Genomic DNA, 26,767 nt, shown 5'->3' with positions numbered 1-26,767 from the left:
AGCATGTAACAAAGGCACAAGAGTTGTTCAAACATATTTAAGAATGATTCTTGATACAAGTAATTTAGGTGCTTCCTAATAGCCAGTAGACAGTAAGATATATTTCCTATGCACTTCTACCTGGATACTTAGATGATGTCTACTGGAATATCAAATATCATATCTCTTTCTAGTAAACAAGCAAGTTTTTGGCAAATCTCATGCTTATTTGCCAAGCCTAATGTGCTACTTAAATTCTCACAAAACACCACTGGGTTTTGACAGAAATGCTGACGTGACCAAGTATCTCCAATTGATTTCTTCTCTGCTTTAAGGCTGGGAAATATACAAATGAAATGAAAGAATATTTCATAATTGAAAATCAAGTTTTATCCCACTACTATGTTCTGCACCTTCAGTATGTTCTGCACCTTAAGCAGCATCCTTGTTAGCTTTGACACACTAAATAACTGTATTTCTAATGCAGCTTGCTGCTTCCATTCAGAGCTGGTGGTCATCTGCATGCCAGGTAAACATATGCTCTTAGCGGCATTGTGAGTCACTACCTCAGCACAATTATATCTGACATCAGCACACTTAATATCTGAAAACACAAGTGAGATAGGACATACCTGTGTTTTATTATGCGTGGGGATTTTGAATATTTAGTATTATATACTGGTTTTGTTCTGGGTTTCTGTTTGTTTTATTTTTTTTTAAAAAAGCAAACCATAGTACCCTATCCTTTCATATACAAAGTCATTGCCCTTGCTGTCTATAACATATTAAAAGGGGCTAAATAAAACAAACTCAATCTTTGATCCATTTCAAGAATACATAAATTACCTCAGGAATTTTCTCCTTCCATTCTTGATAGAGGTCTCTCATGTCAATCAATTTGTTCTCTAGTTTCTCAATAGTCCACACTTGAGTACCTTTTCCTTTTCTTCTCACTTGAATTGCAGGCTCGCTTACTATTGCACCCCTCTAAATCAGAAGAAAAAACAATCAGTGCAGGAAACGTGCATGTAATAGTTTAACTCTTCACTCAAACTGCATTCCTAGAAAGGAATAAAATACAGAACATGCAGCTTCTCTCCGCATGCCAGTCATGCTACTTCTGTCCTCAGACACAGCATGGCCTATACACATCTCTGAGGATCCAGATCTCTTTATCCTTCTCAAACATGACCATTCCCACAGGAACATTAACACACTCAATCAAAGCCCTTAGGACAAGTATATTTTCCTAACTGCTATCATATTTACAGCAGCACTGTAAAAACCTTTAAGATGTAAAATTGTAGGAAATTGTAACAAAACCCGTTAACTTCTGCAGATGTAACTAAAATGCAGGTTCTGCAGCAACAGAACACAAATGTCTGTTCATATGCATTGCACATATGGCGATCACACACTTGAAAACAGCAAGAGCCATATTTAATGCTCTTTTGCCATTTTTACTTATTACTCACTTTCATTATATTAATTAGGTAGTACTTCTATTTTGCCTATGCATAATCTAACAAAAGTAACTTTTTATTGGCTCAGGCTGGATGAATGTAACATATGTCTACAAAGTTTAGCCACAAAGCTACATTTTCCAGCATTCTTTGTTAGCATTACCTTTTTGTTGGCACTGAGGTTTTCAGCAGGGATCTGAAGTGTTACTTGATAATCTGTTAGCTTACTCATTTCTTCTGCTAAGAAGTTTGCTTCTCTCACCAGAGTATTTGCCTTTACTATTTGCTCTCGAAGTTTAGCCAGGCTCTGTCGAAACAATTCATCCCTGTGGTGCAGTAGGTAACATGAAAAATACACAGAAACCTATTTCTATTATTGGAAAGCTGCAAATAGAGATGCTAACAAAGGCTTTTCTGAAACAAGTTTAAGAGGAAATGCTGAGTAGCACTGTGTCAGTGAGCATAAAACACTCACACAATTTTATTGAGGGAAAGCAGTGATCACATATTAAACAAATTACTGTTGAGGCACGTCTAGTATGGTGATGCCCAAATAAAAGGTCACAGTAATATGGGAGCTGGTACAGTGATGATTTGTTTAAAGCCCTGAGGACATTTCAAATTTTCAAGAAACGAAATAATTGCGGCTGTCTTTGCCTTTAATCTGGAGTCCTGTTCCAAAGAATCTACCAGTCCCAACATGTGAGATTTCATCTTGATAAAACTTGCTCTTGCAAGGCCACAGCTTTGTATCACTCCAAGGGCTTGGTAGTGACCACAGACCTCCCCCCACTTATTTAAGCATAGACATTAAAAATATATAAATAAAAAAACTTAAATCCTATTTATCCAAGGTATCTTTTAAGTAACACATGAATGAGCACAGATTAAAGCCTGTGCACTCAGTTTCTGGATAAATTCCAAAGAGGTTTCTCAGGCCTGTCTGAGCAAATCTACTGTAATGCAAAACCTGGCAAACCTGCTATGACACATATTATACATACACCTGTGTACTAAGATATGCCCTCACCTGGGATTCTCATCTTTAAATTACCTTTTTAAATGATCATGATTATCCTCTGAGCAAAGCTCATTCTGCCTTCTTTGTAATCTCAACAGCACTTACTGTGTCTCATCACCTTTATAAAACTCAAGATCAAACGTTGGATATTTCAGTCACCAGCTCTCCCCTGTATGATTTTTTAGCTTTTCTATGCAAAGTCCTACTGAAATACTGTACATGTTGAGCACATACACTTCTCCTTTCTATGAAACACCTTAAATTATACACAACTGTAGGAGGAACAAAGGCCTTCTATGAACACAGGCAAAGTTTGCCTGCTGCTAACATGCCTGTCAGTCACCAACAGAATTCTAGCTGAGTGGTTATCTTTTTCCAAAAAATCCCAAGGAATGGCTCTTTCAAACCACACTCTGACAGTCCTCTGATACCACAACCAAAGTGGTAAACATCCAGCACTGTTAGCAAGCAGCCCTGAATTTTAGTGTCTTCAACATGCTAAAACATGCAGCTTTGGCTCTCTCCCCTACCCAGCCTAGGTTTGCAACAGTGGTGGGTTTATTGGTCTTAAATAGCTACTACCATCAGTGGATTTTTAGTAGCTTTCTCCATATTTCCTCCCAGCATTAGATGGAAAATTCCTTTCTCTCTGCCTCTTGCTTCTGTTATCCAGGCTATCAAAATTAAATAAGCAATCCCAGACCGTAAGAGTGACACATTCCACAGACAGCCATAATTCTGGATTCACACGGCAAATTAAGGTAGTCAAAAATTAATCCCAAGAAAGTATTTGATACTGAGAGTGTACCACACCTACAGCCACTGCAAAACAAGTGCCTAAGTAGGGAAACAGAAGGCAGCTTTTATCTGTATGTAAGTGCTGTAAGAGCCATTGGACCAGCTACAGCCAGTCACTTCCTTAATCTGGGACACCAGTTCTGGGACATCAGCATCTTGAAAGTGTTTCGGGAGGCTCCCACACCAATATTAGCGAGATTCTTGAGAAAGGAATGGTTTAAGACTGTAAGGCAAGTAACAAGTACAAGTAACTCAACCAATTATTATGGGCAGTTCTTATAACAGTTACGTTTTTCTGCATACAGCTGTGCCAGACCCTTCCAGAAAGTTAAGGAAAAAAAAAAGCACTTCAGACAGGATTTCTTAATTCTCACTACATTAAATATATGACCACTAGGGTAACATAAGCTCCACTAGGGTATTAACTGGAGCAAATACTCATTGAACTGGAATCTTGAAATAATCATTTAAGCCAGACAAGGAGAAACAACTGACACCCACCGCCACCTCAACAAATAGAATTTGTTTGAAGTTACAATGGGTTAACTTTATGCCAACAGGATTTAAAACCTGGCCAGGTATCATCTGGCCTTCCACAGTCAGCAGAAAGTGGGAATAACCTCTGTGCTATGTGTTCCAGCTGATCTGACAGATACAGCCTCATGCCCACATCTGATACCTATCAAATGAATTTTGCTGCCTGATCCAGAAGAGCCCAGCTTCATTTGCAACAGCAAAAGAGAGGCAGCTAAAACTGCACCAATCAAATCCCCTGCAACCCAGACTCTTGAAACTTTTGCACATTTTTCACATCCAGTCTTCCCATTCTTCCCAGGATTTTTTGCCCTCTGGCCAGTTGGCTGGTAAACATCCTCTCAGCAACATGTTGCCATGCTTTCACAGCAGAAACCACTCAAAGATGTTTTTTACTGGTTTCCTATTTAAGATTATTCATTTTTCCCCCTTTTTTCAGCAGCCGAAACCTCTTCTAGAACTACAAATAAATAAAAAGTATATCTAGGAGGGTCTTCTGGAGGACAGGAAAATGATAATGAGTTCTTCCAGAAAACTGCTTATTCAATTGCAGTGCCACCAAAACATTATGAGACTCCTCATGGATCGCTCCAAGGAGAATCCATTCTCCTTTTCTTTACAATGCAGCAAAGTACAGGCTTCAAACAGTTCAACAGTTATACAGAGTAAAGCATTCACCCATTAAATTCAGAGGCAAAACTTCTCATTCAAAGCACAGCTCCTCCTCAGAAACATCTAACAACTACTGAAAAAACAACTGAAAAAACAACTACTGAAAGCTGATGGAACACTTAGCCTTGATATCACCCCAGATTCTCTTTTTTGTGATTACGTGGTTATGATGGGTAATTTTAAGCAAATCAATTAGCATCTTCTTGTCACAGCTCTCAAGGACAGGCAAGTTTTTTGCTACTTCCTTTTCCCTTCTGCTGCAGCTTTTCAGAGGTACTTCCTCCCCTGCCAGTAAGCCCAGTTCTCTTCTCTGCTACTGCAGTGCATTATCAATGAATTCTGGATGGCCTTGCTGTGCTCAAAGCAGTTCTGAACAGAAAGGCCTCCAGCTACATTTCTCACTCTGCACTCCTTGTGCAGCCCTAAAAGAGTCTGCAAATCCCAACTATAACTCTGTGACATTTTATATTCAGTTCCCAATGATTCTGTTTTTAGCTTTTACAGGGGCAAACAATTATTTTAATTAATGCTGAATCATAGAACTACTTCTCCCTACACTTGCCATGAAAAACATTCTAGCCATTGCTGGTCAACAGTTAGCTATTTGTTTAGGTTTTTTCCCAGGCTAAACTGGGCAGAAATTACAAAACAAAATCTTGCACAAAAACTAAACCAAGATCTGTTCTGTTCTATTTCTAACACACTCAATTGAAAGCTGCAAAACAATGTTGACTATCTTGGTTTAGATCCTGCTTGTAAATAGATTTAGATTTTTAAAGGTGAAGAATAAAGCAAAAATAATTACATAAAAAGGAGCACTCAAACTCACTACATATAGAAAAAAACCCCATTGTGTGAATAAGGAAGCTTCTGTTTTAAAAGAAACAGATGAAATAAATTTACAAGAACCTGTTAGAACATCCAGGCATTCTTCCTGCTGAATTAGCCCCATGACAGAATACTCACTGGTATTCAGAAAACTTAAATCATCTCGGTTGCTGCCCCTTGAACTTCTCTCTGTGGAGCTGGAATCCTTCTCTCCTCAATGACACCAATAGAAGGCTTCTTCCATTGTCAAAATGCACTCTGCTCACATCTTCCTAGAGTGCATTTTAACTGGTCCCACAAACTCATGATGGTCTTTCACCAAGGCTGCATTCAGGTACCTGATATTCCTTTGCAAAGAGGCCAATTCACCTCATGGCAAGCCTTTAACTTCTTAAGCAGCTTAACCAGACCAATTGTCTCCTAAAGCTGGGCTTACATTTAGAAACACAAACGTACAAACACATATGGATCCCCATTCTCTGTACTTTTTATGGTTTTTTGACTGCAAGGTATTACTGCTCTGATTGTACACTTGCAAAACACAATACTCTTTACTGGACTCTTTAGTCTTAGTTGACAAATTTATCTTTCTGCACAATTCTTTCCTTTCTTTCATGAACTAAAACACTACTTGCTAAACCAAATGTTTCAATAAGCAGTTTTCAAGTTAAAAACAAAAAAGAAAAAAACAAAAAACCACACAGAAGACCGACCTATAATACTGCTCAAAAAAGCAAAATTTTTGTCTTTTGTGAGTTAAATCTTGCACATGTTAAACATCCCAACTCAGCCCTAAACAAAATGCTAACGCTTTGGTGGAAGCGCAGACCTTATTCTGCACATCTACCCCACAAAAAGAGTTACTAATTTTGGATACAAGGTTCCAGCCACACCTTCCACCCTTTGTAGTTCTTACTACTTTGTTTTAACTCCAGTATTCTCACCTCTCCTCTGTCCAGAGATTGACTTTCTGCTGTGCAGCCTGAGCAGTGTAGGAGAGCCTGTCGCTGCCGTGCTGGTGCTGCCTCTCTGGGGAGAGCTGCTGCCGCAGCAGCTCCAGCTCGCGCTCGTACATCACCCGCTGCTCCTCCAGAGCGCTCCGCTTCTCCTCCAGGTACTGCTTCTCCAAGATCTGCACCACATTTTGTACTGGGTCTAAAAAGAAGGGAAGGAAAAAAAAAGAGAAAAAAAAAAAACCAACCCAGAAAACATGAGAAAATGCCATTTCAGCATTACAGGATGCCCATTATTTAGTTGATAACAGCAATCAACATACCCCAGAGTCTGCAAATGCAAATTGCACCCCAATCTATTGAATGTTGCATTAAATAGATAAATCCAAACTAAAATTAAAAAACAAATGGCATGCAAAAGGCTACAACAATAGTTAAGACCCTTGTCTATTGCACATTTTAGTGCTGTGTAGTTATAATATATTCCAGAATCTGAGTAGGAAAAAAAATGTATGGAAAAGGAAACAAATTAATAAGAAAACAAAGCAAAGCACAAGGGAAGATGATGTTAACCAGAGGAGGAAACGTCTTAAGGAAGTAAAAAGCAATGTACTTTCTCTGTTTTGGAAGAGAATGAAACATGTTGGAGAGCTGCAGATGAAAACCAAGACAAACAAATGGTCTGACTGGTCACACATCACACTGCACTAATGTGCTGCACAGCACTGAGGCAGACAAAATATGTCCTGGGGGGGCCTTCTGCATTTAGCTTTACAAACCCCATTTCATTCTGGTATCAACACAGAACAAATATCCGTTTGGATATTCTATCCTGAAAAAACTGCTTGTGTCAATCAGCTAGGGATAAATCTGAAGTGCATTCAAATGAATGAAACATTACTCTGTTCCCAGGGTTAGGTCCCATGCCAGCCTGTGCCTCTGAAAGAGCCATTTAATAGAGTAAGCTCTATGTACCACCAGTCTATATACCTGGTTCATGCACACATCTCTGGAAGCTCAAATACAGCAAAAAAAAAAGTGGTTTGCAAGAGGACCAATCTAGACAACTGAGTGACAGCACACCACCCAACAGATTGCTGACTCTGTACACCACAGGAGGGAGGGAGAGGAGTCCCAAAGTTGGAGTGGTGGACTGCTAGAGGAAGCAATACTGCAGCTCTATGACATGCCAGGAGCCAGGATTTTCAAATGCAAAGAACTTCAGCTTTAAAATAACTCTTTGTTATACCTCTTCCATTTCATTGTTAAACTAAAAAAAAAAAAAAAAAGAGCTACTGCAATTTAAGAATACCAGTCTATTGCAAAGGAGGGAGAAAAATAAACCTAGATTTAATTACACTGTCCCATTTTGGAACTAGAGGTGTGCCACTCAAAAAAACCCCACAAAACCAAAAAAATACATCTGTGTGATTTAGTTATAAACTAAAATCTTCCATTTGCTTTTTGCAAACACTTCTACAAGTTGCTTCTGTGGCCCTGGCCTTATTCATGGAAGAAATCACTAGCTTCACACAAAGGCATCACAAATACCACCACAATGGTAATTATAAAGCACAAAGTTAAAAATCAGTCAGTATAAATAGCAACCAAATAGCAAACTAGTGATGCATAAAAGTGCCTTAAAATAACTAGAAATATTACTTTTTAGTACATGACATTCTCAGAAAGAAGTTAGCTATTATTAGCTTTTAAACAGTGCAAAAAAACCCAAAACCCTGACTGAACCAAATTCTAAAATTCTGGACTACAAACCAAGTTATTAATGTTCATCTCCACCATCGTGATCCTCCTAACTCCTCCAGATAACACCAGAACTATCTTAAAATACATGGCCTTTGCTGCATAATTCCCAAAACCAATTTTAGTTATATAGAAGAATATTTGAGAAAATCAGGTATTATGCAGATGATAGAGTAGAGACATGGAAGAAATTAAAATTCCTCTATTGTGTTTGCAAAGACAGGAAATTAATCTAAGGCTGACTCATTAAGATGAGACTTTCCTAAACCACTCAAAGAGCAGCTATGAGTTCAAGAAACAGATTTTTTTAATAAAAGTAAACTTTTCAGCCACCTAGATTTACAGGATCACAACAACCATAGGATCAAATTACACCATGATAAATATTTGGAACAAGATGCAAGAACATAGTATAAAACTTTCCAATTGCAACATAATCCTGTACTGCTTGGGAAAAAAAAAAAATGAAAAAAAGGTGGATTATGCTTGTCTTGTAATGCAAAAGGTAAATTCACAGTCTTAGAAAAGTTCTTAATTTAGCTTTGGTAAGAGTTTACTGAGAAAACCTTAAGGCTGTCACAGGAAAAAAGTAAAATATGGAGTGAGTTATAAACTATCTAGGTAGAATTTGAAGAAATAAACAGTCAAGATTTTTTACAGTTCAAAAGAACTACAACAGTGTTTAAATTAAATTTAAACACCATGTTCTACAATTTTGGATTCCTCATGCAAAGTCAAATAAATTAAGGAAGATTCTACCCAGTGCCTGCCAAATACACAGCAAATTCCATACAGCGTTAGATGTTCCAAGTCCCAATCCTTTACATATTTATGTGACAAGAGTTCAATGACCCTGAAAAGAATATTCATATGCAGTTAATCCCCTGCAAAATCATAGACTACTAACACAGAACACAAAGATGTATTTTCTTCACAGGATAAGCAGCGTTTATTACCTTGCTACAATGTTACTTAATTCACATGTGGAATCTGTTAATCGAGTCACACTGATGCTGAATAAATTCCCTAACATTTCTTGCAAGTATATTTCTCTAAGCAAGCTAGAAGAGGGTTATGACACAGGCTGCTTTGCTAAGTTTTATGAAAATCCTCTCCCTGAGCTGTAACAGTTTTGTTTGCTAAAATGAGAAGCTGCCTAACCTAATCACATTGTTTACTTAACCACTGCACAGTATACAAGAATAAAGTAAACTTCTTTGATGCAGTCTATGTTTGACCAGCATCACAAATTAGCAGTACAAAGCTGATCTGACAGAACCCCACAAAGAAAGTTAACATGCTGAAGGAAGGAAAGAATTGGGATGTTTTCTTTACAGCAGTTTTCAAAGTTACACATTTTCCTCAGAGGTTCTCTGGAGCCGGATGGAGTCTGTGACATTGTTGTACTGGTTACATGCCATAAAAACAAATGTGTTTGCACCCTGGAGAAGCCAGGATATTTATTTAAAGAGGATTATAATTTCAAACAAATCCAGCAGGAGGGAGGAATCCAAAAACCAAAACAAAGGAAAACCAAACCCTCTTGCTTTTGGGCTGTATCTATAAAAGATTATAAAATAATTAACTAATCAAATTTTTTAAATATCTCTTCATTCCCCTCTTAGGACTTCTCCAGAAGATATGTGTAATAGAATTAACAGTCTTCAGTCATTTAGTTATTTCTTCCTCCTTACCCATATTTATTTTTCATTTTAAGGAAGAATAAATAAATGGTACTCTAAGGAAGCTGCTTCACTTCTTACACAACAAACTGGAAGCCTGTCAGAAAAAAGGTACTTTAGCATTGAGAAAGTGCTGCTAGGTACTGTTTATCTAACTTCAAATCAAAAGAGCAAGCTATGATCCTCAGTGTCACTTGCTTTGTCAGCATTCTATTATCACTAACTACTCCAATTTAGTTAAGCAACACCTATGTGGGAGTGAGCAGAAGCAGCAGAAATTGGGATATGACCCTTCTGAAACAGTGTGACATGTATGACTGCAAACACTTGCTCTGCAGTAGGGAAGAAAGAGCTTTAAGGAATGGCAAGGTCTGAAACTGTTCTTGACCAAGTCACAGAAAGCAACCAACCAAAACAGACTGGCCTGGACCACAATCAGAAAAGCTTACTGAACTAAAATGTAAAGACACTTGGAATGTTGTGAAGAATTGTTTCAATCAGCTGGATAACAACACATGAAAACCAAAAAATGTGACCCCTTGTTCAAAGAACACTGACTCGTTATAGACTGATACACTTCAGTCAAATCTCCAGTTAGTAACAGGCACATGAAGCATCAATTAATGCTTTCAGATTTTTCCAGCAGCCTCATGCACAAGCCAATTGAGTTCAAAACCTTTGTCCCAGTTTTGGCACAGATATGAGATGGTTTGAGGCCTTAAAACGGGCAACAGAATCTTCACAAGGGATGACAACACTGAAGACCACCAGGATGGCAGATTCATCTGAAATTCCTCTCCTGGTATGAGTGAATCATAATGAGAATATTTCTGTTATCAAACAGCAATTTCATATCAATTTTAGTGACCTGATTCTGTAACTCACACAAGCAATCTCATTAAAAATGAAACTGTAAAAAACCTGCAAAGTATTGCCGCTTCAAACATATGAAACCATCATGCTCATTACTCAATGGCAAAACAGACAAAGTAAAACAATAAGAGGAGACAAAATAAACAGTAAATGCTGTATTTCAACATGCAAACCACAGCAAACCATGGAAATACTGTGAAGAGATGAAGAAAGGAGAACAGAAAGCAATGAACCACCATCTACTCTGTCCTCTTGATCAGGGCCCAAACCCCAAGGTAGCTGCCTCTCTGATTTTGTGTATTTAAAACATCTGTACAAAGCATTCCGTAGTTTACCAAGTTTTTCAGCATTTCTTTATACTCTATTGTATCACATGAACTATGACCTGCCTTCTGGAAATCATGAAAAAGCCATATTGTTTTATATACACCTTACCATTATTTTATCTATATTGTATCTTATAGTGTTCCAAAAAAGCATCACAATTTGTTCTAACAAAGACTAAATGAAATATTAAGAGTGATCAAGAGCTGAAAAACAAGCTGGCATTTGCCTATTGCTTTGCATCATTTCAATGTTTTTTTAATAAGGTTAAAATGGTGTCAGTAACATTTGATACAAAAAGGAGGATGAAACTAACTGAGCCATATATGGTGCACCCCTTTTTTCTACAGTAACTCACAAAAACAAGAACTTTGTAAACTTGGATGATAATTTGACAGGCATATGGTAACAACTCAGCTGCACTATAAAAGTGAGTAAGTAGAGGTACAGACAAAATTGTGTCAGGGCACAAACCAACTACGATCCTGTGTGTGTATTTATACCTAGGTGCACATTTTTTTTTACATATCTATATAGTTATATATGTGTGTGTGTACATATATATATATATATAGTTTTTTATATATATCTTATCCTGAAAATCCTCCAAAGGCCCCTGGAACAAGTGTATTGCTTGTTTTACCCAGAAATTGAGTTCCAGACTGAATTTGTTAGATAATCCAAAAAAACATTTTTATCTGGCAGTTGCCTTACCATTACTATTCAGTGTCTTCATAATAACTTCCATTTGTGCAAACTCATAGTTGTAGTCTGGTTCTGAAGAAGCTTCACTAGCTGCATCCAGATCATGCTCTCCTAAGGAAGTTTCTTTCTCAAGGTCTTTCAGCCAATCTCGACGTTTCCTCTTTGGTAAATTGATTCTGAGTGAAAATGGAAATTCAGTTTATAAAAAAATTTATCTAGAATAACGAAAGGAAAAAAAAATAGGCTGAATGTAAAATGAGTGGAATATAAACATCAACTATTACCTAAAAAAATGGTTGTTTCCCCATAATATTCTATCTCCATGCCATAACTGAGTGGCAGAACATACCAGTGCACCATTTACACAGGATCTGAAAGAAAAAAATACAACTGCAGTGAAATCCTGAAAAGAAAAGATTGAAGAGTTGCGGTTTCTCCCAACTACTGACAGTCACTTGTTTCATATGGTAACAAACTAGCTAGTTTCTTATGAAAGGATCAACGGGAAAGTTACTGGTCTGATTTCTATTGTCAGAATTAGCACCTTTCCCCTCTGCCTTTGGCTGGTAGAACTCTTCAGTAAACATACAGAAAGGGTTGATTTTGTTTGCAAAGCTTTCTTTAAATGCCTGTTTCTTAAACTGGGTCACTGCCTGTTTCTTATAAACTTATAAAATCCAAACATAAATGTATGCAAATCCTACTGATAGAGCTCTCCAAGATACAACTTAGTCAACACTGAGTTGTAAAACATGCTGTGGACAGATTCGGCATTCACGCATAAGAGAAGATTCTTAGATCCAAGTTTTATTCTTTCAACAAACAGAGTCTCTATTATTAACAAGGGTCTATTTTTGTGAACATCTGGTATACTAGTGTATTTCTTTATATTTAAGTTTCAATCACAAAATGGGAAAAATTGAGCTCTTGAACTTTTGCATGTGTGAGTCACAAAGCAGAGTATTTTATTTGAAAGGAGAAAAAGCTTCAGATGAAAAAGGCTTTTCAGATGCAGCATTCTCATTTCAGCAGTCTCTCTCATGCAAGTCAACACAAACACATAAGTATTTCATTTTAAATCAGATCTTTTTATAACTTTTTTCAATGAAATTCTGGTAGCTAAATTTCTGTTGATACTCATATCTTAAGAACAATTACTTAAGCATTGCAGATCAGACATGAGTAAAACAAAATATGTTTTTTTCCACTGACATGTGCCCTTGTTCCTGCCAGTCAAAATGACTGATTTCCAGTACAGTAACTTTATCACCACAAGCCTGAATCCCATCTGTTTGAAATTTTGTACTGTAGGCTGCAGAAGAAAAATACAAATGCATTTCACTAAAGGAAGACTGAAAGAAATCAGATTTTTATGTGTCTCTCAAACTTCAGTTTCTCATTCTGATACTAATCTGTACATTATTTAGATAGTCAAATTTCAGACAAGCACATGACTATTAACTAGGACAAAGGTACTGTTTTATCACATGCTAATGAAGATCAAGTGACAAAGACATTTACAATTCCACCCAAGGAGCCACAGTGCCCCTGGAATGAAAAATTATTAAAATACAGAAGTGGAAACAAAAGGTGAAGTGTTACTTTACACTGCACATTAACAAGACAAAACAGTAATTAAGGATTTAGAAAATAATTCAGACCTTTAAAGCACCTCTTCCTCACAAAATATTGAACTTTACAACAGGAACTACTGATGAGGCACCATTTATTCTCTGCCATCAAGACACAGGCTACTATCCCATCAGACAGGCCAGGACAGCCAGCAGCATCTCAGGGGTCTCATTACTATCCAAGATACAGACAAGCAATGGCCCCTCTCTCCTACCAAATACCTTCTTTAGATGGCTTATTCCAAGCCAAACCACTGATAGCCTGTTCCCCTGCAGAGTGGGGGGGTGAGTGTTCACATATGTAGGGAAATCTTAGTTTTAATTGCTGAATTTCCCTCTAAGTATCTGTTTAATCAACTGTATTGAAAATACTCATTGATCAGAACATAAGATACTTCTGTCTGTGTAAAATAAAAATGCATGAAAGTCACTATCTGTCAAAGAAAAGCAAATTTCCATTTCAATGGAAAGTGCTGCTGATCTTCCTTACCTTGCATTTTCTTTTGGTGTGAGTGTAACTTCTCCATCTAAAGCAATATTAATCTCACAGTGTTCTGGTTGGATTCCTATACCAAAGAGCTGAATATCCTGAGAGGTATCTGCACCAACTCTTGTGTGATCCTAGAAAACAAACTGTTACTAAGAGACAAGCAAACTACCACTGTTGACACAACTAAGAAAATATTAGCTGAAGTGCTGAGACTGCACAGTTTGTGTGTCTGTCGAGCAGAAATGGTGCCACAGCAGATCTGAAGACTGCAACAGTCACACACAAACTGTTGTTCTGCCCTGAACTTCATCTTCACACAGTTTTAGCTAAAGCAAAATGAAGCAGTTGACACACAAATTCTGATTAAAAAGTATTCTCACACTATGCCTGCATGCATACATTATACACAAAAACCAGAAGAAAACCAGTCATGTCATATAGGCATAATTAGGAGAACAGCATAGATAGTAAAACAAGGTGCAGAGTTCTCTGCTTTTGTGAAAACAGCTATACAGCAACTCAACTGAACATACTAAGCTCTACATAATTCCAAGTCATATTTTAAGTTCTGCTGGCACCGTTTATTTTATTAGTGTTTGAGAGGTTATGTTTTATTTGCTGCTGTTCAAATACACAAGCCCTCCCTCAGCTAGCAAAACAGAAGAGTAGCTATAAAAACAGAAAAAATACTCTTTCATATATTATTGACAAGCAGCTCACATTTCCCTACAAACCTTCTAGGTTTGAACTTGATACTTCTTCACTCTGGCATGGGAAATGCAAAACAGAATGGTATGAAAGCTAACAACACTGGGAAAATACATTTCTGTAAATTTTTAACAGTGCTTTTTTAAACCCCCTCTCTCATAAGTTTTCCTGTCATCGAAGACTATGTTATTCTTACTGATTACTACTGATCATCATCTCTTTATTATTAACTCTCCATATATTTAAAGCAATTCCCAGCTCCCTAACAAAAACAAGCATCTACCATGAAGCTCCTGCTTAAAGTTCAGGCCAGAAGACCCCTGGCCAGGCACATCCTGCCTGGAAAAGCTAGAATTGATCTCAACACTGGCCCACACCAAGCATTTCTCCTACTGTTGGCAATCAGGAGATCAATTAGGAAAACAGTGAAGCTGAGCTGCAAAGGGGAAAAAAAAAAGCCTAAACAGCAGGAGGAGGCTTATCCTATTTTGCTGCAGCAAAAATAATCTACATCCCCTCTGAATAAATTAGAGCTAGAGATTCAAAGCACAGAATGTCCTTCCATTCTGTGTAAATATCCTGTTCACATCCTTACCTTTAAATAGTAAACTAAAAGCTCATTGAGTGCAGGGTCTGCATTCAGGTTCACCAGATAACACTTGTCATCCCCAACCTTGATACCTGAAGACTCAAGGGAGATTCCCATGCTCTCCAGTTGTCTTTGCCTCTCCTGCAAGAACAAAAATAGGTTAATCTTGCCTGCTACAATGTGTAGGGACAAGCACAGAGCAACTGAAGCTGAAGATGCACATGCTGAGTATGCATTCTGTATATCACCACCAGACATTGGTCAGGTACCATAAGGTCAGTAGAATTGATTTTTATACATCAGCCATAAAAAGTTAGATGTAATCCTCTAACACCTGCCTCCCCAAAGTGGAGCTTAATTAAGCAGTCCTATTAAATTTATTAGACTTAGCTGCACAGCTCTATTGAGTTTATTAAACCTATATACAAGTAACACAATGTGGCTTTGAGTCTTTATGTTAGTAAAAAATGAAACTCAGTTCCAATTACTTCAAAGATAATCATAGTCATAGATGATTTAGAAAGTAGCATGCCATAGTTGAAGCTTATTCTTTTGCAGTTTCATTATTAATTCAGCTAAAGCACTTATTTGATCACGTGAGTCTTTTTTTGTTTTTTGGTTACAGTTTGAGTGTTGGGGTTTTTGTTTGGCTGGTTAGGTTTGGGTTTTCCCCATGCCCCTTTTTTCTTTTTTTAAAATTTATTTAAACAGTGTTTGCACCAAAACATACTTCTGGAATATTAGGACCAGAAAGAGAAGCCAACACCACTTATTCTTTGAGCTATGGATGAAGCAAATGATGGAAGTGTACAATAGAAGCCAGAAGGGGTTTTTTAAATGAAAACAAAACAAAACAAAACAAAACAAAACAACAAAAACCAAAAATTTGTGACTCCATGTACACATTCTCCTTTTCTGGTTAGAAATCACTAAAAGCAAAAGCAACAAATACTACCCACAATTCTGATCCTTCTGCAATTCTTCACTTCCTTAGTCACTTCAAGGGAAATATGTCCATGGTCTCACTGTGGTCTTATAAATAAATGAGCAGCCCAAACATATTTTGATGTTTTATTTTAAAATCAAATACTGGCTTTTATCAGTGCTATCATGACACCGCTAGATTTATGCTAAGAAAATCTAGACTTAAAAAAAAAAAACCACCAACAAACAAACAAACCTACTCCAAACTACTCCAAAACCAGAAACAAGGGGAAAAGACAAAAATTCAGAGACATTTCAAATAGGTGATGGGAAAACAGCATAGTCCTCTAAAGCTCCTGAAGTTCAGCTGACTAGTACTATATGAGTATCTGGTTTTCCTCCTAAAAATTTCTGAAGTACCTGTGCAATTTCTTCTGTTTTCCTTAGCTTTTCTTCCCAGGTGACTGTCAGCTCTTTTATTAGTTTTTCTGATTCTTCCAATTTTTCCTTCAGTTCTGGCGCCTTCATGGCCTAAAAGGCAGAAATTAGCAAAAACCCTTAGCTACTCTTAACACTGCAACATCCGCTTGATAGAACCTGAATAGAGCAACATAGCAACTTAATATCAAATGCAACAAGTATAGATTGTTACTATGTTCCCAGGTTTTTCAAGGTAGAAGTTGAAGAAATAGGAAACTTGCAAAGGAGGAGGACAGAAACCACCTTTGTTGGATCCAGATCTGAAATAGCTGAAGATTGACATAGCTCCAGAGTTAATGGAAGGAACAAAAATCTCTGGGCCTGGCCACTCAAACTTCACTGTCTGTATAAAAATATGTGAGTATTTAAAAACTTTAATTCCTAGTGATCTGAAGTTCAAGTGCAACATCTTTCTTCCAACAGTAGTTTCAAACACAAATTCCTCTACACATTTAGCCTTCCATTCCATCCTGGTTTTGTAAGTGTTCTTAGAGTTGCATTGAAGCTTTCAGACTGACCCTGTTGATTACCTTCAAAGGAAGGCATGTTCTGGAGCTAACACAGGCTTCTCATTTCACAACAGGAAACAAAAGCAAAGGGCTTAAATATGTCCAGTGCCAAGTAACAATTGAACAGGCTGGCCTATAACCCTATATAACTCTTTTTAACAGAAGGTAGAAGAGAAAGCACTTAACAAAATAATTTGTAAGACTTTGGACACCTTCCTACTGATTGTGTTCAGCTGCAGCCTGCCAACATGCTACAATAATGTTTTCCGAATTAAAATAAGGGCTTAGAACAGGTTTTTATTTATGAAAAAAGTGAATGCCTCCTTTTCCTTAAAGAAGATTTTCCCACTTCAGTCTATAAGGAAGTGTTCACATGAATAACACTATTCCTTAAATAATGATGAAATTTAAACACCACACAAATTTACCCTCAAGCACAGTTCTGCTCCTTTTCCGTCAGTATTTTATGTCCTTCCTGAAAAGATCAAAAGTATTTTCAAATCTATTAGGTACCTAACTTGTTCAGATATCCTGGATACCAAATAAACTATCCTACCTGGATACTTTATTCTTCAAGTAGAAGTATAAATCTAAGATAATCATCAATCACACAGTGTCAACTACTTAAGGCAGTGAAGCAAATGGTTAATGGTTTTTAGTGCTCCATTTCTGACAATTTTTAATAGATTTTCACAAATGTCAGAGAGAAATGCCCCCTGAATTTTGTTGTCCAATCACTTTATGACTTTTAAGACTTTTCACACTTTTCCATCTGACATTATGTATAGTCCACCAATGCATAAAAAAAAATTCTGCTAATAAGTGGGTCTACACAGTGAAGATGTAATCTAGTCCTTATCCGTGCTGCATCAATTATTGCTTGGCCTTAAGTTCCTCAAGAACTGAAAAGGGTCACCATCAGTAAAATGTTGTCCTCATTTAAAAGTTATTAAAGATAAGCATACATTATGCTGGCTTCAGGAAAAAAAGGCGAATTATTTTGTTAAAAAAGGAAAGAAAAAAGAATGGGTGCAAGACTCTTCCTTTCCACGTTTTGTAAGAAAGCTAGTCTTCTACACAGAATGTGACAGTTCCTTGAGAAACTCATTTTACATTTTACTGTGTATGAGGTTACCTCAGCTTGTGAGAGCTGTTCTTTCAGTTTTTCAACTTCTTCACGTAATTCTCTGATGACCCTAGCATTTGGATCTTCATTCACCACAGCATGATTAACTATCCTTTTGGCTCTGTCTGCATATCTCAGAGTTGAGAGAGTTTCTTCATAGTTGTCTGCTGCTGGACTAATTGTGGCTATCATAGCAGTTTGGCTGTTTCCTCCCAAGTTGTCCTGCAGTGCAGTCACAGAAAGTTCAACAGTTAAAAATTGTTCTGAGACTATACAGTGTCTTCACAAAGAGACTTAAAAGACTTAATAAAGGTACTGAAAGTACTATTTAGGCACTGAAATGTCCTCAGGATATAAACTAATCTGTGTGTTCCATAAACATTTCTAGCTACCTCTACCACCTTTGATTCTATTACAACTGAAAATAGTCAAGTAGGATTTTTTTGAATTAACACAAGATACACTTAGCTGTCCATTTCACTTGGAATAACACAGCTATGAGAGCTCCTTCACTCATTTCTTTAAAAAGGATGAGAAGTCAATGCACACAGAGGCATACTACAATGTTCCTACAAATGACTAAGCTGACATCTTGTGAACATGGTGAACAGAAAATATAAATTACCTTGAGAAGCCAAGTGAGTACAGAGTCTCTGTAAGGCACAAACTTATTTTTCCCCTTCCCTGCTGCCTGGTCAGCAAGTGATGATATAACCAATCCCAGTGTTGAAAGTGATCTATAAATGCAAAGCAGCAGAACAGTTTTAACACATATTCTAAATGCAAATTAAATACAACACAGAAAATAGGGATTGCTCTGCAGAACTTCACATCTAATTTTAAAAAATCATAGAATAATTTAAGTTGGAAATGACCACAAGAGATCAGCTAGCCCATTGCCCTGCTCCAAACAAGGCAAAATACTTCTTTAAAGTTACATATTTGGAGGAAAAAATCTGGTATCAACAGTGTTTCATCATAGGTGGTACTAAGATCATATTTCAAAAAGACTGAGACTATGTTGAAATATTTAGAATAGTTTGAAAAGTCTAAAATAGACTACTTCAGTACATGAAAAATCCCTGCCCTTGATTAGACATCTACCTTTTCTCAGAGGATAAAAATCTTTCTGATTTGGACGCAGTCTCATGACAGTGTTACAAGTCAGCGTTGGCAGCACAGCAAGAACCCCTGTGCTGGGAACAGTGTTTGAGAATGCTGTTTAAGAATGCTGACTCAAATGCCAACTAAAATGAAACAATTCTCCAGCCATACGAAGGCAGCCTCAGAACAAGTCCAGCTCTGGCCCAGGAGTACTCATCTGCCCGGTGAGGCAGTGACCAGCCATAGAAGGCTACTGATCAGAAGGGGCAGATTAGGAGGTCCCTTGACAAATGGGTTGGGTTATAACTGAGGTAGAGCCTCAGCAGCTTCTTCTGGGGGGCACAGACCAAATGAGCTCCCACTTACAAATGTGCTGCACAACTGTGAAAGAGAAAACCCCTCCAAGTTGCTTAGCAGACAGCTGAATCCCAAACAACACTCTAGAAACGTGAAGAAAACAGCCAACTCATGCATTTTGGTACATGTACAGCTTCTACCAACTGGGGTAACTGTGTCAGCAATCCACCCAAAGCATATGTGCGCTGCATTATGCAATTCTTATACAACCCTGTGGAAATTTGAAGTGACATCAGGGCTCTTGGGGTGAGTATGTTTAAGATAATGAGTTTGTTGAGCAGCCTGAGAGCATTAAACAGCTGCCTAAAGGGTTTTAAAGGAGACACCGCTGAAGCCCAAGAGAATGCTGGGTCTGTCACATTCCTACTCAAATATCCAGCTACTTTCTATAAGTACCAAGGAAAAATCTTCCGCAGCATTGCAATTGGATAGTCAAATAAATCTTTAATTGTACTGTCCCACTCCACTCTCTTGTGTTTTCTTTTCAAAGAAGCAATACTATTTTGGTTTATAGGCAGCATTTGTACATATTTATAACAGAGCCTCAGTGCTGCTTGAAACCGCCACTGGTTTAGAAATAGCACTTAGAAAATTATAAAAATGTAGCAGAAGAGGATTTTAAGGAAGATATCCAAGGGTAAGTTAACAAGAATCATTGCAAGTGCCACAAAAGGTATCCTATATTGCATATAAAGACAGCATAGACCTGGGAGCAAAATCAAAAGAAATTTAAGGAAAGCTAGGTAGGTAATCTGAACTCCCAAGAGAGCACTCTATTTTGTAAATTTGCCTGTAGGATAAGTTTCTGATTCACCTCTGAAAAATTCATAGCAAAAATAGAAAGTTAAGTTTAGTTTTGTGGCCTAAAGAAAAGCCTAATAACCTCTGAATGTTTGTGAGAGGAGGATAGAAAAAAACAAGAATTAATTCTTGCCTCCAGCCTCTGATCTCCACAGAGAGAGATGACAGCATGCTAAAAATGCAGGAGCAAACAGTAGGATGCTCCATGCTGCTCTATAGCAACCTCCTCCAGCACAACTGAAAAGCGCCACCAGCACACTCCCAATGGAGCATAAAACTAAAAAACTACCTAGACTACTTTCCTTGTTTAAATGAGGGGAAATATGAAAACCAAAGCCAAACCCTGAGGGAGGGGAGAAAATGGATAGTCAGAAGGGAAGTAGGAAGAACAGAGATTCAAAAAGATCTGTGATTGAAAACTATTTCCCAACTGTGCTGCAACACCAGTTTGAGTTATGGGTACTGCATTTTAACGAACAGGAAATTATAAGGTATAGTTTATTACCATGGGATTAAAAAATGTGATAATATTACTGCTCCTTACAAATACTGATCTTATTTTAAGAGTAACATTTACAATAAAAGCCAAACTAGAATAATTTATGTAATTTGCTTGAGATTTCATAATACAAAGCTGTTTAAAGACTTTAAGAGTAGCAGCAAAAGGAATGGCTGCCCAACAAAATAATTACAGGACTCATCAGCTGCTTTGCTTTTTGCTGGATGATGCCTCAGAGATCTGTCATTACTCTGATCCTATCTCACGGTACTTACATAATGAATCAGCCAGAAGTCCTAAGCCCACAGCACACAGCAGACTGAGTCACTGCAGAAGCAGCAGAGTGGACTTGCTGCAAGATTACAGGAAAGTGCCATTTCTGCATAGTGTCTTATCTCCCTGTCCCTGTTCCTCAGACACCAGGCTGTCCTTGCTAGTGGGCAGTGGGAAGCTTGCACACTCACACCACAGGCCTGGGCCAGAAGCATTCAAAAGGAAGTGGCACTTCCTCATGACAGGGAAACAACTCTGTCCCTAAGTGACACCCATTCATGCTACTTCTGTACAATTTAGAACCAAACACTTCAATGAGCAGAACCCACTTTTCTATTAGTTAACTCTGAATAGTAAAACCCTCCCTCAAATCAGCTTGGAGCCAGACCTGTCCCAATCCATCCCTTGCCCCCACCTACATCATTTTTTTGCATTCAAAAGTTAAAATGACAACAGCTATGATTTTACTAATCAGAGGTAAAACTGCAGACTGCTCACAGAAAGTATTTTTTTTTGTAGCCACTAATTGACAGATTGTTTATTCTGCTTCCTCCTACTACTGTGTTCAAGAAGTTCTTTGACTACACCACAAAGAATTGTTAAGCACCTCCTTTTCTGTATTGGGTATGGGAACTAGCACATCCTGGGGAGGAACAAGCAAATCCAGCTTTCCTATGAGATATGGCAAATCTCCCAAAAACCTCCTTTACTAACTCTGTACCAGCTCTGAGGAAAAAAAAAAAAAAAACAAGTCATCTCTATTACAACTTGATGGAGATGTTGACACAAAATTACACAACTCTCAGTTGCTTCAGTAAGTGGGAGAGCAGCCCCTCTCTGCAACATGCTGTCCCCAGGAAGGAAATAATGTTTTCAAAAGGAAAAGTTGTGGGACCAAGGTGGCATCTAGCCACAGCTCTAGCCAGTTTTCATCAGAAACAAATGGTACAGACACTGAATAAACAGGCACATTATTTCCACATTCTTCTTCAAGGCAATAAACCATAAAACTAGCAGCAAGTTTACTTGCCAGCAGCTCCATTTTTTATCTCATTAAACATAACACATGTCACTGATATATGTTACTGGGGTTTTTTATAAAAGAAATATAATAAGAAAAGGAGCTGACATAGTAAGGTATATGGTTTAAATATACCCTATCACTCCAGAAAAAAATATTACCTTTCTCTAATGAATAAGTTGCATCATACCCTAAAGAAGATTGCACACAATGTCCTCCAAAGAACTAGTCTGACTAAACATGTACATCTATTTTTAGGCTTTAAAAAGTCAGACTTCATTAAAGCTCCAACAGCAAAACTCCAACAGAAGACACCAAGCACTAAGAATTCTCTTTTGCCTATGAGTTCCAAAAGAGATTTCAAATAGAGAATGTTAAATAAATGGACTAAGTATTACAGATTTATATCATATAAGAATTTAATTGAATGGAAAATGTAGAGCCGTCCTGTTTTCTTTTTAGAATACCTTTTACAGAAATGTTTGGTGCTTTTATCTGAAGTTCTGGTTTGTCAGAAGTTCAGCATAGGCAAAAAACACCCTCTCCTATTGCATTGATAACATACAAGTTTAACACTGAATAAAGATCCTAAAAGGAAAAAAAAAAAAAATTGAAGTCTTTCTGTATCCATAGTTATATTTGCACTTTGTTAATTACTGTTGGGAGAGGGGGCATTTGAATTTTTTCTCAAAAATTAGAAAAACATTTAATTTCACCTTTGTTTATGCAAAATACAAATACAGTTTCTAGTAAAACTGATCTGAATTTAACTAGGAACCTGTGGGGTAAGGTTACAGCATCTGCCATTAGGCAAAGACAGCCACATCATTTTGTTTCATAAGAACTATGCCAACGTGGCTACCGATATGATGCATTAGACACAAAGCAGATCAGAAACTAAGCTAGAAAGAGGAAAAAATGTCCAAGAGGTAAACTTGAATCATTGTTAAGTATGCATGCTGCTCATACACACATTGTGCTGTCATTGTTAACATAAAATACAAAACATTTTGTAACATTTTGAAATAAACTGAAAAAGCAGTAGCTTTTAATGTAACAGTTACACTCTTTTTTTCCAAAAAAATTAGTATATTTAAGACAGCAGTAATAGTGTGCTACATTCTTGCTTTTGGACAGTAATACAGTAATTATGGCTAAAAAAAGTGCTTTAAAACTTGTCATTGCTTGAGCACAAATGCCCAAGGCAATGCTAAACCAACACAGCTTCATTCTGATCCGATTTTCTCAAACTGTGCATTATACCCTTACATAATTTAATTCATGTTGGAACAAAGCCATTCAACTCTGCAACTTTGCACTCTTCTTTAAGCAGATGATGAGGCAAACACATGAGCCTGGGGACAGGGTGTATAAATGAATCACAAAAGGTATATGCTTAATTAAAGAGCACTGCTGTCACTTTTTCCAGATAAAATTCACATAGCCTTCATCTGATCTGAGTCAAGTATGAATCAGGATCCCTATGCCTATGTCAGGAAACACAGGCTGCTCAGCACAGAGCAGCTGAAAGAGCCATATTGAACTGCTTCTGATGAAGCTCATTTGAGCTGACTTGTGACAAGCATACCAAGAGGAGGCCAGGGAACCAACAGTGATTTCTTCAAGATCAGGGCTCACAGCCTGTGTATGCCAATGCCTTACTTGTTTATGTTGCTGCCTTCCTTCAGGCGCTCTCCTGCAGCTCCTGTTTTGGACACTCTCTCGCTCCCAGCCAAATCCACCAGGCTGATCTTGCTGACCTTCTCTCCAGAATTCTGCAGAGATGGGACATGGGAGAACAACAGCTAAGAAACACTGGCATAAAGTACCAACATGCTTGACACTGGCACCATGAAACACTGGTCTTCATAATAATGTGGGTAAAGTATCACATTTGAGACATGAGAGAAGAAGGAATTGTCAGAAGTCTTACAGATCTTTGAAAGTCACCCATATATTTTCAAGTAAAGGCCTGAAGCACCAAGGAACCAGAACCAGCCATGTGGTAACATCAATCACCTTATGGCAGAGTAGGCCATTAAAATACATCAATTCCAGCAACAGTTAAGACCTAAGAAAGTTTCATGGTGTCAACATAATCTTAAAAAGTGATCCAACTGTTTATTTTATGTGGTGTGCTTCCTCGCTCTTCCAGGGTTCTCTCAGTCTTGATTACTGGACTCCATGGTATCAAAAGTCAAAACACAGTTAATCAGATGATTTATGCATATGAGAAAGGAAGAAGAATCCACCTCAACTTCATAAATTAATCAACAGAAATACATACACCAGACTGCAGGTCATAGAGCGTCTGAGTCACTATAATATTGAACACGGCATGAGAGCGGCTGCTTTCTTCATTCATGTTGGTTGCAGCAACTGTTCGAGATTTGTTTCCCTCTGACATCAGTGACTCAATATCCTAGAGCAAAAAGAGTAAAAAGGGATGCTAGGATAAAAGCAAAGTATCGTGCTTGCTAAACAAAATCCCCATCTAGATGGAAGGGTGTGTGGGAGAGAGGAAGAAAGGAAGGTAGAAATAATGAGAAAATTCTTTGCACATTTTGAGATGTATTGCTACAGAGGCATATAAATCCACAGAACAATGTTAAATCATATCTCTGTTTTAAGTGCTGCACTTAAAGCCCAGCAACTACAGTCAATTCACCTTTTCCTTATCCTCTGCTGAACTATGTTGGTGACATCCACATTACAAATCATATTGTTTAGTGCCAGGAATCAGGCCAGCACAGATCCACCTACACAAGTGAACACAGGGCATCTCTTTACTGACCTGAATTAATGCTATCTTCACTTAATTGGCTCAAAACATTACCTCACTTCAACCTGTACCTTCCCACATGTGCAAGACAAAGATGACTATGCAGAGCCTGATATATGTGCTTACTGAGTCTTCCAAAACCATTTCAGAAGTCATCAGCCAAAACCTAAGCATGAACAGCACGTACTAGAATTTGCACAAAGGAGGTGTGCTTTCAAACTAAGCAATTCACCAATATAGAAGCTGCAAAAGCAGTTTTTATAACTGTATAATATGCACAGATACTGCAGAAAAAATTTTAAAGCCCCAAAACATAAAAAGAAAGACATAACACTACACAAATAATTAACTTTTTTTTTTAAAAAACACTTCTAAATCAGATTTCCAAATCTGTGTTCTCATAAAAAGAAACTCCTACACAACTCATAAAACTGCACTGCTTTAATTATTTCCATTGTGCCTACAGTGGTTCATTGGCTTCTACAATACTAATTTATTTGAATGTGTTTTGGTAAATCAAGTGGGCTTAGATGCTGTTATGATTTAAGTTATGAATTACCTATATAAAACAGAATGTAGTACTCAACAACAAAGTCAAATTCATGCTGAAAGATTAATATAATTATCTTAGAATCCTCATATTTCCTGTGTCAAGCAAATATTGTGTTCATGGCATACATTACATGCAGTGAAACTGCAAATTATGAGATACCACTACTGTATTTGTAACTAACATAAGGACAAACCCAGTGCTTCCACATGAAATAAATCTTCCTGAAGAATTAGAGACGATCTTTGCAATGGCCAGAGACCATAATCACTCAAGAATATCTAGACAGACATTCATTTACCTCTTCTGAGACTCCTACTGCTCGTGTACTTAGGTGTTATTTATAAACTTGTCCCTGGTTTAGATTTACCTCAAAGTTTGTAACAGCCAGCTGAGACAGGCCATCGACATACGGACCCAGCACCTTGTGCTCTCGGACCTTGAGGGACTGCCGACTCCTGTGGAATAAAGTACACCTCATGCACAATCTACTCATTAGCATGGAGAGCCAACTATTACCCTAATATGAAATAAGTACCTTTTATATAGCAGAAGTCAATTTATGTCTTTTTTAATTGTAACAGGAAGAAGAAAGTATTTGAGAATTTGTAACTCAAACAATAAAGAGTCAAACCAATCTATTCAAAACCAGTTTTGATCTATATACATAAATTATTTTTATTGCATCTTCCCACCCCAGTATTTGTGGCTGGAACAAAACCTGAAATGCCTTAATTGGCAGAAAGAATGCTGAGCTAAAAAAAAGGAGACTAAAAACCCTCCCCCTAGCAATTTGCTAAAGCTTCCATTTCTTCTCACATTTTCTATACTTTATTGATACATACCGAGGAGGTCTGAAATCTATCTCATGAACTAACTTGCACACAGCATGTTCAGCAATTATATTCAAGAATTGAAATATAAACCACATATATCAATGCTCAGTTGAACAAGTGTTGTCAAACTACTTCCTGTACACACATCTCCAAGCCAGAGTGCCTAATCACTATTTCTGTGCAGACAAAATAGAAGAAAGAATTCCTAAGTAAATTCTAAGGTGTCACCTTTCCACATTCAAAAAAGTTCAAAATCTAAACCACAAAGACCTAGCTGTAAATAAGCTTCAAATTTCTCCTAGATGATGAAAATTCCTACACAAATACTGCCTGGATCATCTGGCAAAAATACCCCAGAACTTACTCATATGTGGTCTTGCTTTCTGGTGGTAAAGTACTTCATACAGTATTTGCTTGCATCAGTAGGATGGTATCCTAATGTTTAAATTAATCACACCAGTGATTAATTTAACACACATGAATATTCTCTTCTT

General features: G+C 37.5%; 1 protein-coding gene across 3 annotated transcripts in view; it reads right to left on the bottom strand.

Moving 5' to 3' along the window:
• The window catches only part of KIF13A (kinesin family member 13A), a 106,160-nt gene that overhangs the window by 24,226 nt on the left and 55,167 nt on the right, over positions 1–26,767 (bottom strand). For all 3 annotated transcript variants that reach the window (XM_071451253.1, XM_071451236.1, XM_071451243.1), the window contains exons 7-19: positions 25,808–25,895; positions 24,393–24,527; positions 23,768–23,880; positions 18,676–18,787; positions 18,060–18,272; positions 16,356–16,466; positions 15,018–15,152; positions 13,715–13,845; positions 11,878–11,964; positions 11,603–11,769; positions 6,240–6,450; positions 1,606–1,768; positions 826–966 (exon numbers count right to left, since the gene is read on the bottom strand). In XM_071451253.1, the coding sequence (XP_071307354.1) occupies positions 826–966; positions 1,606–1,768; positions 6,240–6,450; positions 11,603–11,769; positions 11,878–11,964; positions 13,715–13,845; positions 15,018–15,152; positions 16,356–16,466; positions 18,060–18,272; positions 18,676–18,787; positions 23,768–23,880; positions 24,393–24,527; positions 25,808–25,895 (1,807 nt within the window). The remainder of the gene's footprint in view (positions 1–825; positions 967–1,605; positions 1,769–6,239; positions 6,451–11,602; positions 11,770–11,877; positions 11,965–13,714; positions 13,846–15,017; positions 15,153–16,355; positions 16,467–18,059; positions 18,273–18,675; positions 18,788–23,767; positions 23,881–24,392; positions 24,528–25,807; positions 25,896–26,767) is intronic.

Source organism: Agelaius tricolor, unplaced genomic scaffold (assembly GCF_023055355.1).
Source record: "Agelaius tricolor isolate 1412-34295 unplaced genomic scaffold, bAgeTri1.0.p SCAF_2, whole genome shotgun sequence".
NCBI classification, from domain to species: Eukaryota; Metazoa; Chordata; class Aves; order Passeriformes; family Icteridae; genus Agelaius; species Agelaius tricolor.
This window is presented reverse-complemented; position numbering and strand designations above follow the sequence as displayed.